The 23,801-nt window shown below is 39.5% G+C and overlaps 1 protein-coding gene across 3 annotated transcripts; it reads left to right on the top strand.

The window, feature by feature from the left end:
• Positions 1-768: 768 nt before the first annotated feature.
• On the top strand, positions 769-22,838 carry LOC116050668 (NADPH oxidase activator 1-like). 3 transcript variants are annotated; one of them, XM_035996432.1, is made up of 17 exons: positions 799-979; positions 1,269-1,308; positions 1,985-2,159; positions 3,300-3,382; positions 5,071-5,179; positions 6,995-7,129; positions 8,321-8,428; positions 8,582-8,641; positions 8,727-8,764; positions 8,885-9,023; positions 10,016-10,084; positions 10,678-10,765; positions 16,594-16,700; positions 18,644-18,804; positions 19,310-19,418; positions 22,392-22,515; positions 22,677-22,838. In XM_035996432.1, exons 3-17 carry the CDS (start codon positions 1,986-1,988, stop codon positions 22,781-22,783), a joined length of 1,611 nt encoding a protein of 536 aa, XP_035852325.1. In that variant the 5' UTR covers positions 799-979; positions 1,269-1,308; position 1,985; the 3' UTR covers positions 22,784-22,838. The 3 variants fall into 3 exon arrangements, with proteins under 3 accessions (XP_031156773.1, XP_031156772.1, XP_035852325.1); XM_031300913.2 differs by lacking the exon at positions 1,269-1,308 and having other exon boundaries at positions 769-979; positions 16,609-16,700; XM_031300912.2 differs by lacking the exon at positions 1,269-1,308 and having other exon boundaries at positions 769-979.
• The last annotated feature ends 963 nt before the right edge of the window (positions 22,839-23,801 follow it).

Genomic DNA, 23,801 nt, shown 5'->3' with positions numbered 1-23,801 from the left:
TAAAATAGTGGAAATTAGCTCCATCCTGACCAGATGCAATATTAAAATTATTTATTATTTTATTATTATGTTATCATCTAATATAGTAAAATAAAACGTTGACAGGTTATATTTAGCATAAATAATAATTTAAAGTAATCAACAGTATTTAACATTTTTGAATGCAGGTTTTTACTTGTATGGGAGAAGGAGTATAAGGAGTATTTTCTACAGTCAGGCTGTAATGCCCCACCCACCACAGACAAACCTGTATACTGTGCACATTTACAACAAAATAACCTGTGCAGCAGGTTGGCCCAGTTGAGCATTGGAAATAACAACTAATTTCCTTGTTTCTAAACTTATAACCTATAACCACACCTAACCAACAACCATATGTTTCATTTTATGTTTGAAGAGCTGTGATTTCAGGAAAGCACCGTCATTTTTCTTTTGACTTCCTTCTCTAAAACATTACTTGTAAGGGGAGGTCAAAGGTCACTCAGAATATACTTTATTCAAAACATCTCAGTAATTCTATGATGGAAACCCAAAAGAGTAACTACAGCTTCCTGCAGGGTGTTAGCAAAATAAGTAGACCTGGTACAGAAACCTTAACCTCTTTTGTTACTACACAGATAATAAAGGATTTCACAGTCATTGAGTTTCTGAAATACAGTCCCTGTAGGTCAAATAATGCAAGATAAATATGCTAAAATACTATTTATTTTTACCGTTTAATTCAATCCTGTGTGACTCATGTGTGTTGTAATTGTCATGAGTACGTGCCACACCAACAGGTGAATTCCAGAGCCTGTGTGCCTCTGTGGCTCCTATCAGGGAAATGTGGATGGAGGACTTCCTGGTTGCAGCAGGGTGTAGACTAGGCTTGTTTTACTCACTCTTACTTCCCCGTTGGCAGAGTGTGGAATGCAGCAGGCATCGAGGTAGAGCTGGACACTGACTGAACTCTCACTGGCCTCTCATTTAGCAGCAAAAGGTAAGCAGTCTGAATGTAAAGGATTTTAAAGTTTCTCTGATAGAAAATGTAGCTTGTATTAGGATTCTAAAGGTACAAGGAAGTATTCAAATAAAATTGTGAACAATTTTAATGAATAACATCAGTGCACTTTCTCCGTAGGTTTTCTCTTTTATACTTTTTAATATTTATTAATTTGTTATTTATATGAGATAGTTAACAGGTAAGGTGTGGGGTTGTGTGTGTATTCATGTTTGACCCAGCCTACATATCTTTTACTCTACCTTTTTCCACTTAGCTGTAAATTCAGACAAATTCAGTAATCCACTGGGCTTATAACTATCAATATTCTAAGAATTATAGTTCATTTTGTGTAAAGTCCTTCATGTTGGCTTATCCAATTACTATTTTATCTAATCTAATATATTTATTACGTAATAAAATAATAGGAACGTGCTTTAAATTTTAATAGAAAGAAAACTAAACAGGAGCAGTAAAGAAATCCACAAAAACATACAGTGATAATGCAGAACTAAGATGCATGGAAAATGATAGTGGTGTAACATCCTATCAAATCCCACTCAAATGAAATGTATTCGAACAATACATATTGCTTCAACAGACGTAATATTTATCCCGATCAGATATTTTTGTGCTGTCACTCTAATACATGTGTCAGAGGGTGTGTTCACCTCTGTTTCTGTATTACATTTATCTAGGATCTACACCAACTTCAAAGACCTTTGGAGCTCTCTTTAATTCATGTCATGTGATAGAAAGAGAAAAAAGAAATGTGATAATAGCTTTTATTTAATAAAAAAAAAAGTAGTAGTAAAGGTAAAAGTAGTAGAACAAGGTTATAAGTTTATCCTTTACTTAAATCCAAAATGTCATCACTAATTTTACAGACAGAGACACGAAACTCATTTCATCTTCCACCATTTTTTCCACCAACTCTCAAAAAAGCGAAAGCAAAGACAAACCTCCTCTGTTGTATATTTACGTCTGTTGTATTTTGCCTTCCAGAATGCTTTACACTGAGTTACTTCGGTTGTGGGATGAGGCGGTGCAGGCGGTGGATGCCAAGGACTGGCATGGAGCTCTGTCCAAACTCGAGGAGATCAGTGAACCCACATCTCGCATTTTGTTTAATGCTGCCTCAGCTCACCTGGTTCTGGGACAGCTGGCCCTGGCCTTGAAGGTCTGTGTGTTGTGTTGTGTTGATAATGAAGAGGTTGGTAGGGGGGGATCCTGACATTTCTGTCAATACTTTGAAGTGATTCAAACTCTCAGACATCACTACTTTGCTATTTAATTATAATTCCCATTACAACCCATAACGTTTGTGGTACATATAAAGGTTTATATAAGCAACTAATGTTTTTTTTATATTTAATAAATCATTTTCATATGCTTTATAGATCAGTTATAAGCCAAGAACAACAACGCCAACATCACACTTGCTATAGCTCTTTAGTTTATCAGGAAGACCACTTCAATTGACTATTTAAGTTTTTCTGGAAAACAAAAGCAGAGACTCTAGAGTGACATACATTCATAAAAACATTATTAAAGCTATAGTGCGTAGTTTCTGTCGCCCCCATGAGGAATACTTAGTAATGACAACAAAACTGTCAGCGCGTCCACATGATACAAGCCTTACGTGATCGCGCACGCGCTCCCAACCCTCCTCCAAGCAGTTGCTTGTAGCCAAGGAGGACACGGAGGATTAAAAAAACATGATGGACTCTACAGAAGAGGTTATTATCTTCATTCGAGCTTCTGCGCGGGAAAGTCACCAGGACACAATCTTCTGAACATCGCCATACTGAGAAATACAGAGAGAGTTGTGTGGAGCCGATAGTCTTAATTAGCTTTGTAGCAACTCATTTGGCAATGGCTTGAATGTAAGTTAACGGACGTTCATTACTATCAGAAGTTACGCGCTTAAGCTTTAAGATTTGCAGCTGCAGACTGGATTATTGTAAGAGGAGATGTTTTTTAGAAGACAAGAATTAACCAAAACCCAAGTTTTACAACGCCCCATCATTATATATTTGGGATGTATGGGACTTAACAGCCTATACGGCCATGTTTGTCTGTGATGAACTCGTCTGCCATTAGTGACGTTGTTAGAGGGATCATCTTATAACTGGAATGTCAAAATTCAAGCAGCAGCTGACTCTTGATATTAAACCTCTATGTGCTATCTTTACCCTTATCAATACGTTAGAATATTACTGCTAGATATTTACACTGTCTGATTGTAAAAAAGGAAGCGTGTTGTAATACTTGTGTGTGTCCAATCTCAACTTTGTATACCCCCCTCTGTAATGTCCAGGCTTTAGACCTCGCCATTGCCAAGGATGCACGTCTTGCTGTTGGCTTCTTCCAGAGAGCAGCAGTGATGATGCAGATTGACAGGTAGGGGGCAGCACGCTGTTCTAAATACTGATTTATAATCTACACTACATTAAAGTCTTTTGAAACTACTATGGCACTATGACCGTAGTGCTTGTGCACGCACACGCTTTTTTTACGTGAACATGTGCCAGCCCAGGTCAGACATAGAGACAGACAGATTAGACACAATTTTGCCAACAGCACACGTAGGCCTACTGCTCACAACATAATGGGGTATCTCAGTTAATATTCATGAATTTTCTTGGTATGTAGCCTACATATCCAAGAAATAATAGGCTATTAAAAGACATTGAGTGAGTTTCGTGTGGGACCAACTTTATTTTTCAGAATTAAAGCATTCTTTTGGAAAATGCACCCACTGATCTTGTGAAAAACGTTGTGAAAAGGTATTTTTCGTTGCATGAATTATTTGGAACTGCTGCCACAGGCTTGAACTAAAGTTATGGTAACACTTTACGGTAAGGGTACATGAATTATGAATTCATGCATGAATTAATTTATTATCTATTTATTTGACATTAAGTGTTTCTGCTTCATTGAGGCTATTGTAAGGAAAAAGATTAATGTGGTTTAATGTACCTAAACAACGATCAGTGATCACCAAATTTCTCTCTCATATTGCTCCTCATAACCACTGAAAACTGTCAAAAAATCTAACCCAAAGTCCAATTATAATGGACGTTATCAGACATTAAGCGTTTCTGCTTCATTGAGGCTATTGTAAGGAAAAAGCTTAACGTGGTTTAATGTACCTAAACAACGATCAATGATCACCAAATTTCTCTTGAGGAGCAATATGAGAGAGAAATTTGGTAATCATTGATCGTTGTTTAGGTATATTAAACCACGTTAAGCTTTTTCACGTTTTAGAATGTCCCCATTTCCACCCAGCGCTCATCCGCTGACTTTCCAGTGGACCTGGAGGGACTAGTTAAAATAAGACAGAGGCATTGCAACAAAGTTTACAAATACAGCCTACATTGTAACGCTGGCTGCACAGATTATGCAGACGCAGACCGCTACGATTGACTGACACACACATTGTTAAAAAAAATCATACGCTGGACGCTTTATTAGTCTTTCTACATGGGTTTAGTTAATGACCGGGCTATAATAAGACCACGTTGGCTATGTAATTGCTGACAACCGGGACAATTTCATAGTGGTTGTAAACCGGGACATTTTAGCGTCCCGACAGGCTTTTGTCGGAACTCGGGACACGCAACTCAGAATCGGGACTGTCCCGGTCAAACCAAGACGTCTGGTCACCCTACTCGTACCTGCACTGTAAATGTGAAGCTACAGCCAGAAGCTGCTGAGCTTAGCTTAGTTTAGCATAAAGACTGGAAACAGGGGGAAACGGCTAGCCTTGCTCTGTCCAAAGTTGACAAGATCTGCACCTCTAAAGCTCACATTTGGCATGTAATATGGGTGGTTATGTGCTGGACAATTTTTTGCAGTCACTTCCTGGAGACTTTTCTTCCCTGTTAGGTTGCCAGGCAGCGGAGAACAAATTACTGTACATGGCAGAAAAAGTCTGTGCCATAACAACACTGTAACACCACAACATTTGTGAATTTTATTTTAGAGTTTTTGTAGATTTTGCATTTTAATCTTGAAAATCAACTGTTTTTCATCCATTAGCCTACTGTGCATCTGTGTCTGTTTTTGTGTTGCTGTGTCTTCAGGTTGGAGGAGGCTCTGTCAGACTGTATCTGGGCACAGAAGCATATGAGAGGAAACATGGTCATTGACTACAGACAGCTGGGACTACGATTCAAACTCTACAGCTGGCAGGTCTGACATTCAGCCTCATACACACGGACACACTGCACTACACACCTACATTCACACAGCGGAACGGCAGCCTTCAGCATGCTTCCTCTGACACATTACAATGGAAAAAAAGCCAAAAAAAACAATCCCATGAGGTCTGTCAGTACTGAGGAATGAAAACTGAACTGCTTTGTCATCATCTCCATTGCACCTCCATTGTTTAGTTCAAACAGTACACCTGGAAGCTAACAAAGCCTCATTGAGAAGAAAATGTTACATAACATCACACATTTCTGACAGTACAGATAAGACATGCTGTAGTTGCCCACAGACAATGCACCTGGGCTTGTTAACTATGGCTTAGTCTAGCTAACATTACAGCCAGGGTTTAAAGCTAATGTGACCATATATACATACATACATTTTACGCACAGACAGCTTCAAGGTCCAATGAAATGGACACTTAAACATACAACAAAAAAATCCTACTTCCTGTAAAAAGCTGCATCTTTAGTGGTGACCTCGTACTGGGTGTAAATCAGTGGGTGTCAATAAAAGGTACAACCAATAAAGTCATCAAAAACGTTTCATAAAGTGTGTTTAGACTGAAGAGAATTGGAAAGTTGTAACTGCACACAATTAGATGCTTTTCACCCTAGGTGCCACAAAGTACGACAAACACATGTAGACAGGAGTTGACCCAAGACTTTTTTACTCCAATTCATGAACGCACAGACAAAAAGATAAAGTTGAGCAACTAGAGGAAAATAAGACAAAGAACTGGAGTACCCGGTGAATTTAGGATTCTGTCAAGACTCTGAGCTGTCATATAAACACTCACACAGTCTACATTGCTAGCTAGATAGCTAACAGCTAATGTCTGTTTTGTAGGAATACATTTGTATGAATATCACAAGGTGGAATTTAACGTTTAGCTCAAACATTCCTGAACAATCCTGCCTTTCTGCTTCCTATTGAATCAAATTGCCTGTTTCTACATAACTGATTCAATTGAATTAATCAAATGTTAACAAGGTATTGATACCATTTCATGGGATCTTTAAATAATTATGGTTAAAAAAAACAAAAAACACGAAATAACACAATTTTAATGCGTCTTGAACTTAAACCTACTAAAATATGAAATATTGGTGTTTTCCATATCATTTGAATGATCAGCTAAGAGGCTGATACATTTTGAAAATAAATAATAAAAATACAGACTCTTAGTTGTTGAAATGTCTCCATCAGTGACAGAAGCAGCAATTGTTTTGCTGTCATCACAGGGAACCAATTCCACAGAACAATATATTAGTAATTATAGCACAAATTAACAATTGAACAAACTGAACTGGAGCATCTAAATTTATACATAAAGGACCCAAGCATCACCAAGGTAGTTTGACAACTTAAAAAAGGATAAATAATGCAGCATGCTACAGTTCTCAACAATTGTTTTGTCAAATTCTCTCCGGCTATATAAATCACTGCTCCAACAGTAGCATCGAATGCACTGACATATCACCCTGATGACTACTTGAATAATAATGCTGCTTTTTAGCCTTTGTAGCAGAAAAGGAGTTTGCTGATAGCTCCATCCTCCAGTGTCTTAAAACTTCAGTGCATGGGGAGTTTTTTTTACCAAATTCAGAAAGTAAGTTTGGAAAGACAGACATGTTATTTAAGTGTATATTAATTCATTGGTAAAGCCCCCCATATTGTGGTAAATTATGATGTAAAATCTCTGTAAGTGGGTTTTCACACAACAGTAAAGACAACAGCAGTATTACTGTAACAGGAAGGAACTGAAATGTATAATTGTGATGTGTCGCCCAGGTATTATATAATGCAGCAGCTGTGTACTGTCGGATGGGCCTGTGGGAGCAGGCCAAGGAGGTCCTGCTGACAGCCTCCCAGGAGAGAGGAGGAAGTCGAGGGGGAAACATAGAGGTGGCTTTGGACAGCGTCCTGGTGAGTGTCACAACTTTCAGAACAGACCTGAAAAAGACACGAGTTAGACTTTGGTGACAAATTTCCAAAGTCAACTGCCCCTGCACTGTTTTTATTATTTTGTTTGTTGTTTGCATTTCTGCCATTGTCATACTTAATGTACCTAGTAAGACAAAAAAAATGAAAGTTGTGTCTTTACTCTTTTCTTTAAGACACAATTAAATTGAAACTTTAACTTCCTGTGACAAGAATAACAAGTGAAAGATAACAGTGAACTGTGCTCCATTTGGTCATGCTGGTGTGCATTTACCAGGTAGGTAGCAGCAAGGGCAGCGAAAGCAATTTATCTTGAGGGCAGGTTTTTCATGCAGTAGGTAGGTATGATGCTGTACAGTTATTGAACAACAAAAGTAAATCTAAGGAAGGGCACAATTATAAAAATGTTAAAACACTGTCTTTCTACGCCACCATCACTTTTGCCAAACTTTAATTTCATCTAAAACTGACCAAACTCCAACCTGTGAAGCTTGTGTAATGAAATCCCACCTTTCTGTCCCCTCTGAGAGCAATCAGCTTTCCTCTTCTAAAGAAGCTTTTTTTCTTAGTATTTTTTTTACTTTTTATTTAATCAGGTTAAGTGTCACTGAGATATTCCTGCAGTTTTCCAGGAACGCCCTAAATACACTCACTCAGTGAAGCGCTCGATGGTGTTTTAAGCCCCCAACATCGACTTTAAGGCAGAGCTGCGACCATCAACTTCAAGGCATCTAACCCTAACCTTAATCACTCTAACCTTTAGGCCACCACTGCCGACTTAAGAATGATATCTCACTGTGTTTAGTTCCACTCAAAAAAAACGTTTTTCAACATAAATGACATTATCATAGGAAGTAGTGGGGCCATTTCATTGTGTCTTAAAGTGATAGGTTTAGGTCACAGTTTTGTAGATATTCATGGCTATGGTTATTCTAAAAAATGGTTTAACAACAATTTCACAAAACACATACAGAGTGTTTAGGTCAGAGCTTACTCCAAAAGCCCAGAGCTGAAAATTAAATTCATTTTTCCTCTAATTGCTTTTCTTAAATATTCTGACTTAAAATAATGATTTTAGAATTCTAAAAAAGACACTTGGGAAACACAGTACAGATGTACACACAATATCGTCATTTGTATTACAAAAAGAACACTTTACTCTGACTTCAATAACAGAGGGAAGAGGTACTGGCTCCTCTCCTGGTGCCTGAGGATGTGGTGTTTCGTCCCAGGAAACAGGATGTGGAGCAGTTGCAGCAAAGAGACTTCCTGGGCAAATCAAAGGTAGAGTGTCCCCATGGCAAATGTTGTGTTATGGGTGTATGGTAAGATGCTTGAATTACTCCATCTTGCTCTTGTTTACTTTTATACTACTAATGAGAGGAAAAACCAAAGCAAAATGTTGCAGAACAGTAATGTATAATGCTCTGCTTGCAGGTGATTACCTCCATGATTCCCAATGATGATTTTGGAGGCTTTGAACCTCTGAGGCTGCAGGTACGAATGACCACAGTGTCATTATGAATAAAGATAGTGTTGTCAGTCACTCCCTTTGCTAACTACCACTCTGTCTTCACCACAGAAACCTGGTTTCTATGAGCCTAAGGTGGATGGAGCTCAGTGAGTATTATCACCATACATACAGAAATATTATTAACCTGAGCTGTTGAACTACACATTATAGTATAGTAATATTGCTTGTAGATGTGTGACTGATTTTGTCTTTTCACCACCTGTAAGGGACTCTCGATACATGCGCATGCGGATCCCTTACATGGCTCAGGGCCCGGGACAGCTGACTGTGCCGGGAGGGGCCACAGTGTTTTTATTTGGCGAGGAGGACAGGGATGGGATGGCAACTGTCATCTATGATGGACAGGTGAGTAGAGAGAGAATGTATGAATCTATAATGAGACAAAGATGCAGTGTAAATCTTATAGACTGATTTTTAAGAGTTGTGTTGTGATGTTTTCAATGTCCTGAGAAAAATCATTGTTTTACTGTCCTATGTAAGGCTGATTATTTTTTTTAAGTTTATTTACATAGTCGATTAAACTGTTGATTATTTTCTCGAGTTTAGTTTTAGATTAGTTGTTTGATCTATAAAATGTCAGAAAATGGTGAAAAATGTCAATCAGTGTTTTCCAAAGCCCAAGATGACGTCCTCACATGTCTTGTTTTGTCCACAACTCAAAGATATTCAGTTTACTCAATTCAATTTAATTAAAATACTTTTACTACTACTAATTTAAAAGCATGAGGAGTAGAGTTACTGTCACAGAGGAGTGAAGAAACTTGAAAATATTCACATTTAAGAAGCTGGAATCAGAGAATTTAAACTTTTTTTCATTAAAACAATTACCCAAACTGTAATCGATTACCAAAATAGTTGGCGATTAATTTTAGTAATAATTTAACTACATGATTAATGTTTGCAGCTCTACTCTTATGGAGCTTTAACAAATAAAACTTAGATACAATAACATATAAAGTTAGAAGTTTTAAGTTTTTTATTTTTTGGCCACACATCATTTACATCTTATGACCTTTTAAAATGTTGCCCACAGTTGCCTATGCACTGTACAGATACGTAGCAACATTAGCATTCATTTGGAGTCATGTTTGTGTTCACCTGATACATTTGAGTCCAATATTCATGAAGGCATTTACAGTTTTGTAGGTCATCAAAAACACCTTAGTCTGATCTGACATGGATAGCTAAAATTGGTGTAATATGGTAAGTGGTCAACAAATGAATGCAGAAAATGGAGTAGATCATTTCTACCAACGTGGTTGGTGACAAAGCTGTATTTCACTGTAATTTAGTCTCTTTTATATTTTAGTATCTGATTTTAGTCCTTTATTTTTCAGAGAGGACTTCTGCCAATATCCCTGCTTGAACCTGCAGATGTCAAGATGTTCAAAGGCAAAAAGGAGAATGTAATGTATTGTAATGCAATAATATACTTTATGATGCTTTTCTTTTTTTGGGGATTATTTTTGGGCATTTTTAGGCCTTTATTTGACAGGACAGCTAAATACATGAAAGGGGAGAGAGAGGGGGGAATGACATTCAGCAAAGGGACGTAGGTCGGAGTCGAACCCGGGCTCACTGCGTTGAGGAGTAAACCTCTGTATATAGGCGCCCGCTCTACCAACTGAGATATCTGGGCGCCCCACACTTTATGATGCTTTGCCTAATATATTTCAGGCTCATCTTGAAAGGAAACAGACTGGGCTTCAGTTTAGAGCTTTAATGACGGCACTTCACAGATTTCTCAAAATTAGACTCATGCTGAGCAGAGCTTTCTCGGCTTCACCCCAGAGACCAGGCAGCAAAATGTTGTGTCATGGAAAATACATAACAATTTCAAATGCTACAGTTAAGCCTATCAGCCGGAACAGTTACAAGATTATTGTGCTCTTCTCATCAAAAGATGCAAGTTTCCTGCTGGGAAGATATTCTATGTTTTTCTAACCATTAGAAAAATGATGCTGTTTCTCTGACTTTCCTTTCTTGTCTTCTGCCACAGAGAGTTCCCAGTGGGATCCCTCTCCCACCAGGACTCAAGCCACCCACTCGCCCAGATGCTCAGCATAGCCCTGCAGCTCCTCCTCGAGGTAAAACATTGATCATAGTCCTCCTGGTCCTTCTACTCTACTTGCTCTAAAATCCTCCTGCCTCAAAATAGGAAGACCTTATTTCCTCTTATCTGCTCCAGGATCATTCCAGAGTCAGAGCAATATTTTTTATGTGTACTTTCTGGCACTGTGATCTATCTTGACTAGATATTTGCCTGTGGTTTTTGAAGTACAGTGCTGATAATAATAATAATAATAATAATAATAATAATAATAATAATAATAATAGTTATTATAATAATAAAAATTTGCTCCACTAGCAGCAGGGTACAAAGAACCAACACTTTGTTTCCGAGCAAGACATCTTGACTCATTTAGCGGCTGGCTCTCTGCTTCGTAACATTACTACGCCACTGCTTGTTTGTACGTTACTACCAAATTTGTGGCAAGTCGGTTTATACGGTTAGTCTGTGAAAAGTGGCTGGCACTATGACCAAATGACCATACATATCAGTCTATGCATCAGACTGTATAAGTAAAGGCAAAACATATGGATCAGCCTCTGGTGGCTGGCTGCAGTATAGGTCAAAAACAAGCTGTGATTGACTCAGGTTTGGTCAGACGGGACTTTGATACTGTGTCTCCAGCCATTCCACCACCTGATTAATACTGCGCAGATTCTGGCTCAAAAATTCCAAGATGGCGGCGTCCGTATCCGGCATATTTTTGCTTCACCTTTGTACAGTGGGATGAAGTGGAGATGCGTTCATCTTTTTTATGGTCTATGATTCTGCTGCGTTGATATGAATGGGAATGGCCTTTCTATCCATTTTATTTCTATGGTAAAACTGACCAGCTTTGCACTGACTAAAATACTCTCTAGGTCAGTGGTTCCAAAGTAGGTGCTGTGGCACTAGGGTGGTACAAGATGTGTTCAGTTCCTTTTTTTAACTTATATTTTTAATTTAGTTTCACCACACAAAAAGCAAGGTGACATATTGTAATGTTTCCAAACAAGGCATAAATGTTAGGTTAACTGGCAACTCAAAAATTGCCCGTAGGTGTGAATGTGAGCATCAGTGCATCTCTATGATTGACTAACGATCTGTTCAGAGTGGACCCTGGTATCCGCTCCAGCCCACCACAACCCGGATAAGCGGTTATAGATAATGGATGGATGGATGGATGGATAAATAGATAGATGAATGGATGGATGGATGGATTGATGGAATTACCGTTATTAAGAACCTGTAACTGTCAGAGCAGTTGGAAAGATGTGTCACTGCTTAGAACTGCAATGAAAGAAATCACTATGAAGGGGTGCAACGCTTTAAAGGGACAGTTCATCCCCACATCAAAAATACATATTTTTCCACTTACCTGTAGTGCTGTTTATAAATCTAGATGGTTTTGGTGTGAGTTTCCCAGTGTTGGAGATATTGGCCATGGACATGTTTGCCTTCTCTCCAATATAATGGAAATGTCTCTTTCCAGAAATGGGCCACGTTCAGCCCCGACAAAACGAGCAACATGTTTTTTTAAACTGAAAAGGGGTGCGTTGAACACCCCGTTGTGTGCGCATGCGCTCTGCCTTTTTATCACCACGAGTTTACAGACACATCTCTGCTGATTGTGTATCACCTGAGACACACCCAATAAACGAGAGAAAGCATAACTCAAAGCCTGTTGCACAATGTTTCACACTTGTTGTTCAACCAGGAAATCATAGACTTAACATGCCCCTGGCTAATCAAGATAATTCACAGGTTGTGATCAGTTTTATAAAGGAACTATTTTCTTTCTACGAAACTACACCCACCAACCGTATCACCGGCTGGTGCTTGTGAGCGCGAGATATATAGTATAATTTTTATCATAGTGTTTTTTTTTCTCAGTGTGGAGGTGTGGGGAGAGAGAGAGTGTGGGAGGAGGTGGTGGCTCAGGTGAGCAGGCAGGGAGAGCATGATTAGACAACTCGCTACAGCTGTGACAATCAGTCCCTCCCTGCCTGCTCACCTGAGCCACCACCTCCTCCCACACTCTCTCTCTTCCCACACCTCCACACTCAGATACAGTCATCTCACACTGTGTTGAAGGCTGAGATGTATTTCTTTAAGATCTGATAAATCTTTCCATCATGGCAGTTGTTTTTAAAAAGGATCCATCCGTCCATCCACCCATTAGCACGCAAAGTAGCAACAGTTTCAATGCACTGACTGTATAATTCAATTCAATTTTATTTATAGTATCAAATCATAACAAGTTACAAGAGTTATCTCAAGACACAGATAGAGTAGGTCTAGACCACACTATAATTGATAAAGACCCAACAATTCCAATAATTCCCCCAAGAGCAAGCATTTAGTGCAACAGTGGCTCTTGGTGGGCGGTGTCTGACGATGCCGGTTGGGGGTACGATGAACAGTGGCAATTATAGTAACAATAAAGATATTGGAACTATGACTAGAAATAGCAGTGTTAGTAGTTCATGGCGTAGCAGGTCACTGCAGGGTGTAGCAGGGCACTGCAGGGCGTAGCAGGGCACTGCAGGGCGCTGGAGGGCGCAGCAGGGCATTGCAGGGCGTAGCAGGGCACTGCAGGGCGTACCAGGGTATAGCAGAGCGTCGAGCAAGACCAAGGTGCCACCCTTATCCAAGGAAAACTGCGGTGCGAGAAAACATAAGGACTCCGGGGAATAAGCTCTCCAGAGCTAAGTTAGTAACAAGCATTTCTGGGACATGAATGCACACAGATGGAAAGAGAGAGGAGAGAGGAGAACAGTGTGTTAAAGGAAGTCCCCCGGCAGTCTAAAACTATAACAGCATAACTAAGAGCTGGTCCAAGGCAAACCTGAGCCAGCACTATAAGGGTTGGTAGATGAATCTGACGACTATGAAGAGAAGCAGAGAAGTGAACGCTGCAACTCCTCACTCCCTAACTATACATAAGCTTTATCAAAGAGAGTTTTAAGTTTAGTCTTAAATGTGGTGACGGTGTCTGCCTCCCAAACCCAGAGTGGGAGCTGGTTCCACAGGAGAGGAGCCTGATAAGTAAAGGCTCTGGCTCCCATTCTACTTTTCTAGCAACCACAAGTAACTCTGCATTCTAGGAGCACAGTGCTCTAGTGGGACAATAAGGTACTATGAGCTCTTTAAGATATGATGGTGCCTGACCATTAAGAGCTTTGTAGGTCAGGAGAAGGATTTTAAATTAAATCCTGGATTTTACAGGAAGCCAATGCAGAGAAGCTAATACAGGAGAAATATGATCTATTTTCTTAGTTCTCTTTAGCACACGCGCTGCAGAATTCTGGATCAGCTGGAGAGTCTTAAGGGACTTAGGGCAACCTGATAGTAAGGAATTACAATAGTCCAGCCTTGAAGTAACAAATGCATGGACTAGTTTTTCAGCATAGTTTTGAGACAGGATGTGCCTAATTTTGGCAATGTTACGCAGGTGAAAAAAGGCTGTTCTTGAGATTTATTTTAAGTGGGCCTTAAAGGATATATCCTGATCAAAAATAACTCAGAGATTTCTGACAGTAGGGCTTGAGTAGTGTTGCTTTCGTCAACAAAAATGATGACTAAATATCGTCGTCAACGAACCTTTATCACGTGATGAAAATGAGACGAGACGCAACGTAAATGCTGGTGCATGTGACGATGACTATAATTAAATGTACAATGCAATATTGTCGACAAATAAAAATGAGACTAAATGTTGTTTACAAAATAAAAACTTTTATTTTTATTGTCTTTTAGTCTCTTTTTAGTAATGCAATTCGACTAAATGTCATCAGTTTTCATCGACTAAAATAGTCATGGATAATTCTGACAAAAATAAGACTAAAATGTTCAGACTTTTAGTCAACTGAAACTTGACTAGACTAAAAAGAGTATGAACGTGACTAAAACTAATAAAAACTAAAATGACAGCTTGACACAAAGACTAGACTAAAACTAAAATTAAAACAGGCCGCCAAAAACAACACTAGGCTTGAGGCAACAGCAATGCCATCCAGAGTAGGATTATAGAAGGATTATAGGCCCATCGCCCTCACCTCTTTTTTAGTTAAATCACTTGAGCGGATCATTAAAACACACATTAACTCCTGTAGACATGCCCTTGACCCTCTACAATTTGCCTACAGATTGGGGAGGGGGATGGACGATGCCATTGTAGTGCTTTTAAATTATCTGTATACACACCTGGAGGGTTGTAAAACACATGCTTTTATTTGCAGACTTTTCATCAGCATTCAATACAACCCACCCACAAATTTTAGCAAACAGACTTAGAGACAACTTCCAGCTAAACTCAACACAAATTAAATGGATCTTGGACTTCCTGAGTTGGCGGCCACAAAGAGTAAGGGTTGGGGAACACACTATCTGGGGTCCACTTCACTTCAAATGGGACACCACAAGGTAGTGTCTTGTCACCACTGCTATATATATTGTACACTGACTGTTGTCGCAGTATTTACCCTGGACGTCATATCATTAAATTTGCAGATGATACTGCTGTGATTAGTTTACTGGAGCGAGATGAAACTGAACATGGTCCAGTGATGCAGGAATTTGCTGACTGGTGTGAAGCCTCCCAGTTGCATTTGAATATGTCCAAGACCAAAGAGCTGGTCTTTGATTTTAGACGTGGGGCTCCCTCACCCACTCCGACTCTGATAAGAGGAGAGGAGATAGAGATGGTGACGGAGTACAAATATCTCGGTCTTATCATTGACCATAATTTATCCTGGGATCAGTTTGCTGATGCTGTTTTTAAAAAGGGCCAACGACGCTTGTATTTTCTTAGGAAACTTAATTATTTTAATGTTGATTCAAAATTCTGACTATTTTTTACAAATCCTTTATCGAGAGTATTCTCTCCTATTGTATTGTATGCTGGTATGGACATTAAAAAATCACCCAGAGGAATAAATTGGGGAAGATTGTTAAAACCTGTGGAAAAAATCATTGGTAAGCAACAGGAAGACCTGTACCAACTATATCTGACCAGATTGGCACAGAAGGCAGACAAGGTTTGCATGGATACAACCCATCCACTTTCAGTGGAGTTCAAGCCGCTCCCTTCTGGTCGTAGATATAGATACCCTAAAGTCAGAACCAACCGAGCAAAATACTCATTCATTCCCATGGCAATAACCCAATATAATAAGACGTGGGGAGGGGTATGACTGGAGGAGGAATATAGGTGAAGTAATGTTCAGTAATTTCATTTATTTATGACATTAGGCCTTTTAGGGAAGTGCAACATACTCCTTTTTATTATATTCTATTTATTCAAGTGTGTTTGTACTGTATGTGTTAGATAAATAGTGCTGTAGATGTCTTGTTCAATGTTTGTGTTGTGGTTATGTGTTAATATGCCTGTACTGTACAACAAATTGCCTCTCAGGGACATTAAAGTTTTTTAAGTCTAAGTATATCTTTAGATAAAGAGGTTCGGAGGTGTTTAGGGCCCAGCACAATTACCTCAGTTTTGTCTGAGTTTAACATCAGGAAATTGTAGATCATGCAGGTTTTTATGCCCTTAATGCATAGGCGAGTATTGTTTGAAGACAACCTTAAAATAATGTGAACCTATCCTTTAAGCACTGCTCCGTTTAAAGCTGCTGGGGGTTTAATGGAAACTGCAGCTTCTAGACATTAGAAAAACAGGTGTGTTTGTTGACATTTATTATCATTAAATGAATGTCAGAATGAACAAAAAATACAACTACTAAGTGTTTCCCCCTTAAAATTATATATGCATGGAGGAACAGACTACCTTTCTACCTGTTTAACCTTGCATTAGACTTGTTTTGTGTGTGCTCAGACTGTACCTGTACTGTGTTTTCCCTGCAGTACATTTTACCTCAGACACTCCACCTCCATCCTACGCTACTGCCACCCACGCACCGCTGGCAGCCTCAGAGCCTCCCAAGGACCCAGCCAACGCAGTCAGCGACCAGGTAATATCTCCCTCTGAAAAGCCAGATTCATCCGTGGAAGCTGAAACTTTGAACGCTTATGACACACGTACACGCACGCACGCACGCACGCACGCACGCACGCACGCACGCACGCACACACACACACACACACACACACACACACACACACACACACACACACACACACACACACACACTCTCTCTCTCTCTCAAAACACATACACTCTTTACTCACCCTTTTCTTTCTACCTGATCTAAATATAGAAGGATTGTGTGGACTTGTGAAGACATTTCTTTGTAAGGTTGAACTTAGCAGCGGGAATGCTGATGTGTCCCGATTAAGTCACTATGACGCTCAGGGGAGGCAGAGAGCCTAGTAAGCGTCTGGATATAAATATTCATTTCTGTTTCTGCATGCCACAATGACCTGAAGAGATGAATTATTATGTGAAATAACAAAATGACTCCCTGTTCCACACTTGCCATGAAATAGTCTTGCATTGCCAAAATCTCCACAGCGCTTTGGAGTAAAGTCTGCCTCCACCACAAATACATTATAGGATAGGAGAAAAAACGCTCTGGCTTTTGAGAGGATTTTGAGAACGGCAATACACGGGGAGCAGACCTCTTATGCCACAAGCAGAAAGCCATGCTTTATCCTGGAAATGTACTTTTGTTGATCCAGACAAGCCATGACATTACAGTTTCTCTCTGTCAAGGTTACTCATAACATTTGAGTTTAAATTGATGAGGATGATGCTTTTTCATATCTTCCAGCTCAGAATGAGTGAACCATGGCAACCTGCTGCGTCTTGAAGTACAACAGCTACAGACGCCTCATTTGATAACTTTAATTAATTAGTTTAATCACGTACAACACATATACACATGTAATTAGTCTCAGTGACATTAATGCAGAAGCTTAATGAAGTTTCATAGTGCTGTAACATTGACATAACATAACATTGTCATTCATACTACTTACTTAAAATGTCAGCATGAGACCAAAATTGAATCATCGATTTGGTTTTGTTTTCATTTATCCTGGTCTATATCCTGATTAGAATATATATGTTTTTATTTCCGATGGCCGATATCAATTTTTTGATTACTACATTAAGATTTCTATATTTGTGTTTAAGAAAAATATATAGGTATCAATATATTTCGTAGATATTTGTTATAATTTAATTTACACACACTTTCAGCACTACTACTGGCACTACAATTCCTATTATTTCTAGTGTTACAAGTACAGTACATTGGCATTTTAGGGGCAGGACTAATGTTAGTACTATTAATACTAATACTAGTCCAAGTATTACAATCAACCAATCAATCAATCAAATTACTCAAACAATTATTTTGTCACATGAGTTCATATAAAATACAATTTTAATGAAATGTTAAAAGAAAACCTGTAATGGGCCAGTACTCCCCATTACTGAGTACCGGCACTTCTGAATTTTGTCCACATGAGTACTCTTATTTGTAATTGTTATCAGTATTATTAATAGGTTAATATTTATACCAAAATAAGCTATATATCATGATTTATTGAAAAAAGAAAATGCAATTCTATGTAAAATCAGACATTCACCATGCCAATATAGGCAATATGTAATGATCCTTTGTTTCATAACTACATTTTCAGACACTACAACGATTTTACTGTGAGGTTGGTAGTGAAATAAGTCTCCTTAGATCGAATAGTCAACTATAGGGGATTAGCCAAGATATACGTATGAATATAAAAATATAAGACACATATAATGATCATGTCATGCAACTGCTGAATTAGGATACTGGCACCATTTTGGACCAATTCAGCCACTGATAAAAACAACCACTTCATAATAACCATTTAAAAAAGTATTCACACTGATTGGACCAGATCAATATTTATTAATAAAAGCTGTATTTACGTGATCTTTTAATGTATTTATGCTCCTTGTTCACAGCATGATGGTGTAGTTCAGGGAGCAGAGGCGGGCTCCGTGGTGGTGAAGGTCCACTACACGTACACTTTGGCGCTGTCTGTCCCTCTAGACACACCGTACCATGAAGTGAAGGAACGCATCGCACAGAAATTGGGCCAGCCGGCGTCTCAGCTGCGCCTCAGGTAACCAAAGGCCTGCCAGCCCACCTCTGTCTCCTTGGATTTCAACAAGTGACGCTTCATTTCTAAAAAGTATGCTTTTCTTTGTCCACTCCACCCTGTGGGTCCAATATGTGTTGCGGCTAAGAAAACCTAACATGATACATAGGACACTGAGGCTGCAGCAGACATGAAAGGAGTCCTTGAAAGCAGCAATAAACAGCAGAATATGATTGAGACAGCATCATCATGGGATACAAATAAGTTACAGAAACCTTACATGACATCTAAGGATCAATAAGAACGGGACCAGTTCATTTGTTTAGCTGTTGAAATAAAAATAGGAGCTTATAACAACAAATAGCATGCATCAGAGCCCTGCTTTGATGCTTGTAATCATCTTTGTCATCCTAGAATAAAGTTGTTTTTCTATCCTCTATCTACCCATGTTTGGCCCTATGATGCCCTCAATTTCCCATCTATTCCCCTTCTACCACTCCCCCTCACCACTCCTGCTCTTTCTCATCAGACATAAGCAGCATGGTTCCCGGGTGCTGATACCTCTGGGTGGGGAGGTGGAGCCAGGCCGCACCGTGCAAGAGGTGGCTGAGGCTGGCAGAGCCACCCTGTGGTGCCAGGTGAGGATTTAAATTCACAACTACACATGCATCAGGGCTTGAAATCAGACATCAGTTGCAGGGTTGCAGGGGTGTGTCCGGGGGTCGCAGCTCTCCCCTGCCAGATTTTCCACCTACCATTATTAAAGCAGCACCAATCACAGTTTTTATAGTGGATCAAAGATGGGATATCCTGTTGTCCAAGGTGTTAAGGTGCTGACCATAAACTGCATCGTCCACCTTTTTTCAATGAAAAACTTCACTAAAAACCCACTGTACACTACCTGCCCAGCACCACAACAGCAGATAGACAAAACCAGAGAGCCAAACAAGTAAGAACATGTATCCCAATGAAAAAAAGTAGTACTTGAAGTTAAGAACATTGCACTGGCCACTCTCCACTGAGCCCCCATTAGGGTTTGGATATTGTTTTTTGTTTTTTCCGATACCGGTACTTAAATCCATCCATCCATCCATTGACATCCGCTTATCCGGGGTCGGGTCGTGGGGGCAGCAGCTCCAGCAGGGGGCCCCAAACTTTCCAGAGCCACATTTACGAGCTCTGACTGGGGGATCCTGAGGTGTTCCCAGGCCAGGTAGGAGATATAATCCCTCCACCTAGTCCTGGGTCTTCCAAGAGGCCTTCGCACAGCTGGACGTGCCTGGAACACCTCCCTAGGAAGCCGTCCAGGGGGCATCTTTACCAGATGTCCAAACCACCTCAACTGGCTCCTTTCGTCCACTGCTAAAATGATACTTTTAAAACGGTGAGAGCACAAACCGACATTTGGTGACGACAGTCAGTGACCTTAAAGAAGGCTCATCTTATAACAATAACTTATTTCAGCAGTCAATTGATGTTAAACAACAAAAAGAATTACCACTAGATGGCAGAAGAGTACTTTACAACAACATTGAATGCACCATGAGCTTACAAGTAGGGATGCACTGATACCAATGCCAGTATCGGGTATCGGTCCGATGCCGTGCGCATACTCGTACTCATACTTTCATAAAATGACTCTGATACTAACACACCCCGATACCACCTTATAGCAACGTGATATTAACTTCTCCGTCGAGCAGGTAGGCGGCGGAAGAAGAGCAATGCCAGCTGTTTGGAGATTTTTGGCTGTAAAAATAACAGTGGCCAAAGCAAGGTATCATATCTGGGTATCTTATTCCCTCCCCAGGTAAAATACCTAGTTAAAGGTAATTTGGATCCATTATTGAATAAAATCTCTTGTGATGTTAATAGATGGGTGACGCTCAATCTCTCAATAGCAGGGAAGGTCAATGTTATGAAAATGGTTTGTGTTCCCAATCTGAATTACCATATCCAATCTCTTCCTCCAGAGGTTCCTCTGTCATAATGTAAATAATGTGACTGGATAAGAAAGACATTTATATGAAATGGTAAAAACAACTGCTCCATTTTAATAAAGGGAGAATAGAGGAGGTTTGGGTCTACCAAAAATGTTGTATTACTTCTATGCTTTTAACTTAAGGCATCTGGCCCACTGGTCACTTCCTCCTGAGAGAGCCACACCCTGGTATTGTATTTCTTGCCCCATTATCGCACTTACAAAGCCTGTCTGTCAAACTGTATTGTGTGGAAAATACGCATCCGATAATTTCTTACTTAAAAGTCATTTGGACCAAAAGTGGCCTGACTGTTTGAACTGGATCCATATCTAAATACCTCTTCAAGTATTTGGCGAAACCCAAAGTTATGTGTTGAGAGATATCCCTTTTTTTGGAGGAATTAGTTGGAAAAGGGAATTGTTACACTGGGTGATCTGTTACTCGTGGCATATTGAAATCCTTTGAGGATGTGGTACAGCAAATTGGAATTCCAATTCAATTTCTCAGATATTTGCAACTTCGTCATCTTTGAGTGGGGATTTTTGGATCCAGTTCTTCAGCCCCGAAGGCACCAGAATGTTTAGATAAGGTGTTGTTGAAATATGGAAAAGGTCATGAGGCTTCTGGGTATTATTCTCTGCTTATGCTGAACCTGGGGGATGGACAGCCCTCAAGAAGACATGGGAAAGGGATCTGAGTATTACACTGGATGATGAGGAGTGGGACAGAATTTGTAGGAATATTAAAACTATGTCACGCGATGTGAGGGTGCGCCTCATCCAGTTCAAGATTATGCATCAGTTCTATCCGACTCCCTCCAGATTGTTAAGACTTGGATTGTAAGACACACCAAATTGTTTGAAAAGTAAGACAGAGGACAGCCAATCACTTCATGTCTATGGTCCTGTGATAAGGTCCAGGAATTGTGGACTGGGATACATGATAATCTATCGGTTTACAGAGACCCAGGTTCCATTTAGCCCAAGATTATTTGTTCTAGGAGATGGATCAACCCTAAACCGGAATAGATAAGCACATAAGAAGTTGAGTCCAAACTAGTTTAATGACAGCCAGACATATTCTTTTAAGAGGATGGAGGAATGAAGGGGTGCCTTCAATTCAAGAGTGGGCCTGTGAGATGGCTAGTGTGGCGGCGTTTGAAAAGATGTCATATAAACGGTTTGCCAGATTGGATGTCTACAAAGAAAATTGTGAAAAGTACTTGAGCTTTCTGGGGGGCTCCTAAGAAGCTTTGTGCTGGGGAGAGATGTGTATGATGGGCTTATGGTGTTGTCTTTATACATATGTTTATTTGGTTAACAGTTGTCTGTCTATTTTGTTATTATTTTGTTTTATGGTTTTATGTATATTGTGGTTATTGTGTCATCTTTTCTTGTTTTTTGTCTGGGTGTGTGTGTGTGTGTGTGTGTGTGTGTGTGTGTGTGTGTGTGTGTGTGTGTGGGGTATTTTTCATGCCGTCCCTTAGAGATGGGAGAGTTCCACGTTGCTTTCACCAAACCCGTTGTCCTGCCTGAAGTCACATTATGTATTTAATCATTCCTCTAGGTAATCATCTAATGTACAGCTTTGCTAATAAAGATTTCTCCTCATTGTGCTATTTTACTTCAGACAGAAGATCCCCTGGCCAACCGTCCTATCCTCTACCAGATGGTGGCGCTGTATGACTACAATGCTCAGGGCACAGAGGACCTGGAGTTCAGCGAAGGCGATACTATCGACATCCTGGGTGAAGGTGAGGCTCTGCAGGTCAACCTCATCTGAATTGTAGATGAATTATAAAGTCTTTTGTTTTTGTCAGGCACTTTAATTTGAAATGTTCTTAAAGACCTTTATACTCTGTTTAGATGTGAGTCTCACTGCCTCTTTATGTTTCTCTTTCACACTTTCTTATAGTTAATGAGGAGTGGCTAGAGGGACACTGTGCAGGAAACATAGGAATCTTCCCCAGCTGCTTTGCCTACAGCGAGAACGCTAACATCACCCAGAGCCCCGAGTTATAAAAGCAGATGTGTTACTGTGCAGTCATCTCTAATAAAATAATCTGGTGGCACTTCACAGCCTTAGAATAACCAAATAACACCCTTATAGGGGCATACAGTTGACTTAGTATAGACTTTTTCATGCTTTAAAAATGTTTCTTTCTCATATGGTATCACTATATTATTTATATAATGTAATAAATGTATAACAATATTGTATCACTGTAAAATTCCTGTTATAACCTATAATATTCAAATGAGGGTTTATACGAACCTACTTTAACTTCATGACATTTTTATCGAAAATGGTATCAGCATTCTGCTCTTGTAATATTTCTACAGGGTTATAATGATCTAAGTTCATTTTAAAAAAAAAATTAAGCTATTGTAGAAGTGCCAAAAACTTCCTTGAATAGTCACTTGAGTCTGGCTCCAAAAGCGAGTCAATCCCCATGTTAAAATGCCCAACTTTACAGCAAAAATAAATATGTTTACATCCTGGTACAAAAAATGTTTTTGGTCTCAATATTTAATTTCCCTGTTCATGAACAGTAGTATAAAACAAGGATTAAAGCTTTGAGTGACAGGTGGCTGCCATCACAGGAGGCAAACATTGACTAGACTTCGGCCCACCTCAGCCTGACAAATAATGTCTGAACAAGGTTTCAGGTTTGCCGTTACATATCTGTTTGTGACTAATAAACAGAACAAGTTTATAGATTATGGACTTATATTGGTATGGAGAGAAAAAACACCGACCATGTGGCCACTTTTCATGTCATCACCACACGAAGCAGCTAAATGATTATTTTTCCACAGTGACAGCTGTAATAGCAGTCCAAGACACATTGATGTATTAACCATTTCTTATTAGTCACTCAGAGTGACTCCGGCATGACGCTTAATGTGTAATGCAGGCAGTGTATGCACATTAGTTCCGCCCCAAGCTATTCAGAACATTCTGTAGGAGACATAACATTTATGCACATACAACTGTACAATAACTGTACTGAAATTACACACCACATAAATGAAACCT

Source organism: Sander lucioperca, chromosome 2 (genome assembly GCF_008315115.2).
Source record: "Sander lucioperca isolate FBNREF2018 chromosome 2, SLUC_FBN_1.2, whole genome shotgun sequence".
In the NCBI taxonomy this organism is placed as follows: domain Eukaryota; kingdom Metazoa; phylum Chordata; class Actinopteri; order Perciformes; family Percidae; genus Sander; species Sander lucioperca.
The sequence above is the reverse complement of the archived record's forward strand: the minus strand, read 5'-3'. Positions and strand labels throughout refer to the sequence as shown.

What these genes read in the sequence shown, in the direction of transcription:
- LOC116050668 (XM_031300912.2), top strand. Translation starts at nt 1,986, where the DNA reads ATGCTTTACACTGAGTTACTTCGGTTGTGGGATGAGGCGGTGCAGGCG. An exon ending in GCGTCTCAGCTGCGCCTCAG is followed by an intron (nt 18,805 to 19,309) that starts GTAACCAAAGGC and finishes CTTTCTCATCAG; the next exon opens with ACATAAGCAGCATGGTTCCC. An exon ending in GAGCCACCCTGTGGTGCCAG is followed by an intron (nt 19,419 to 22,391) that starts GTGAGGATTTAA and finishes ATTTTACTTCAG; the next exon opens with ACAGAAGATCCCCTGGCCAA.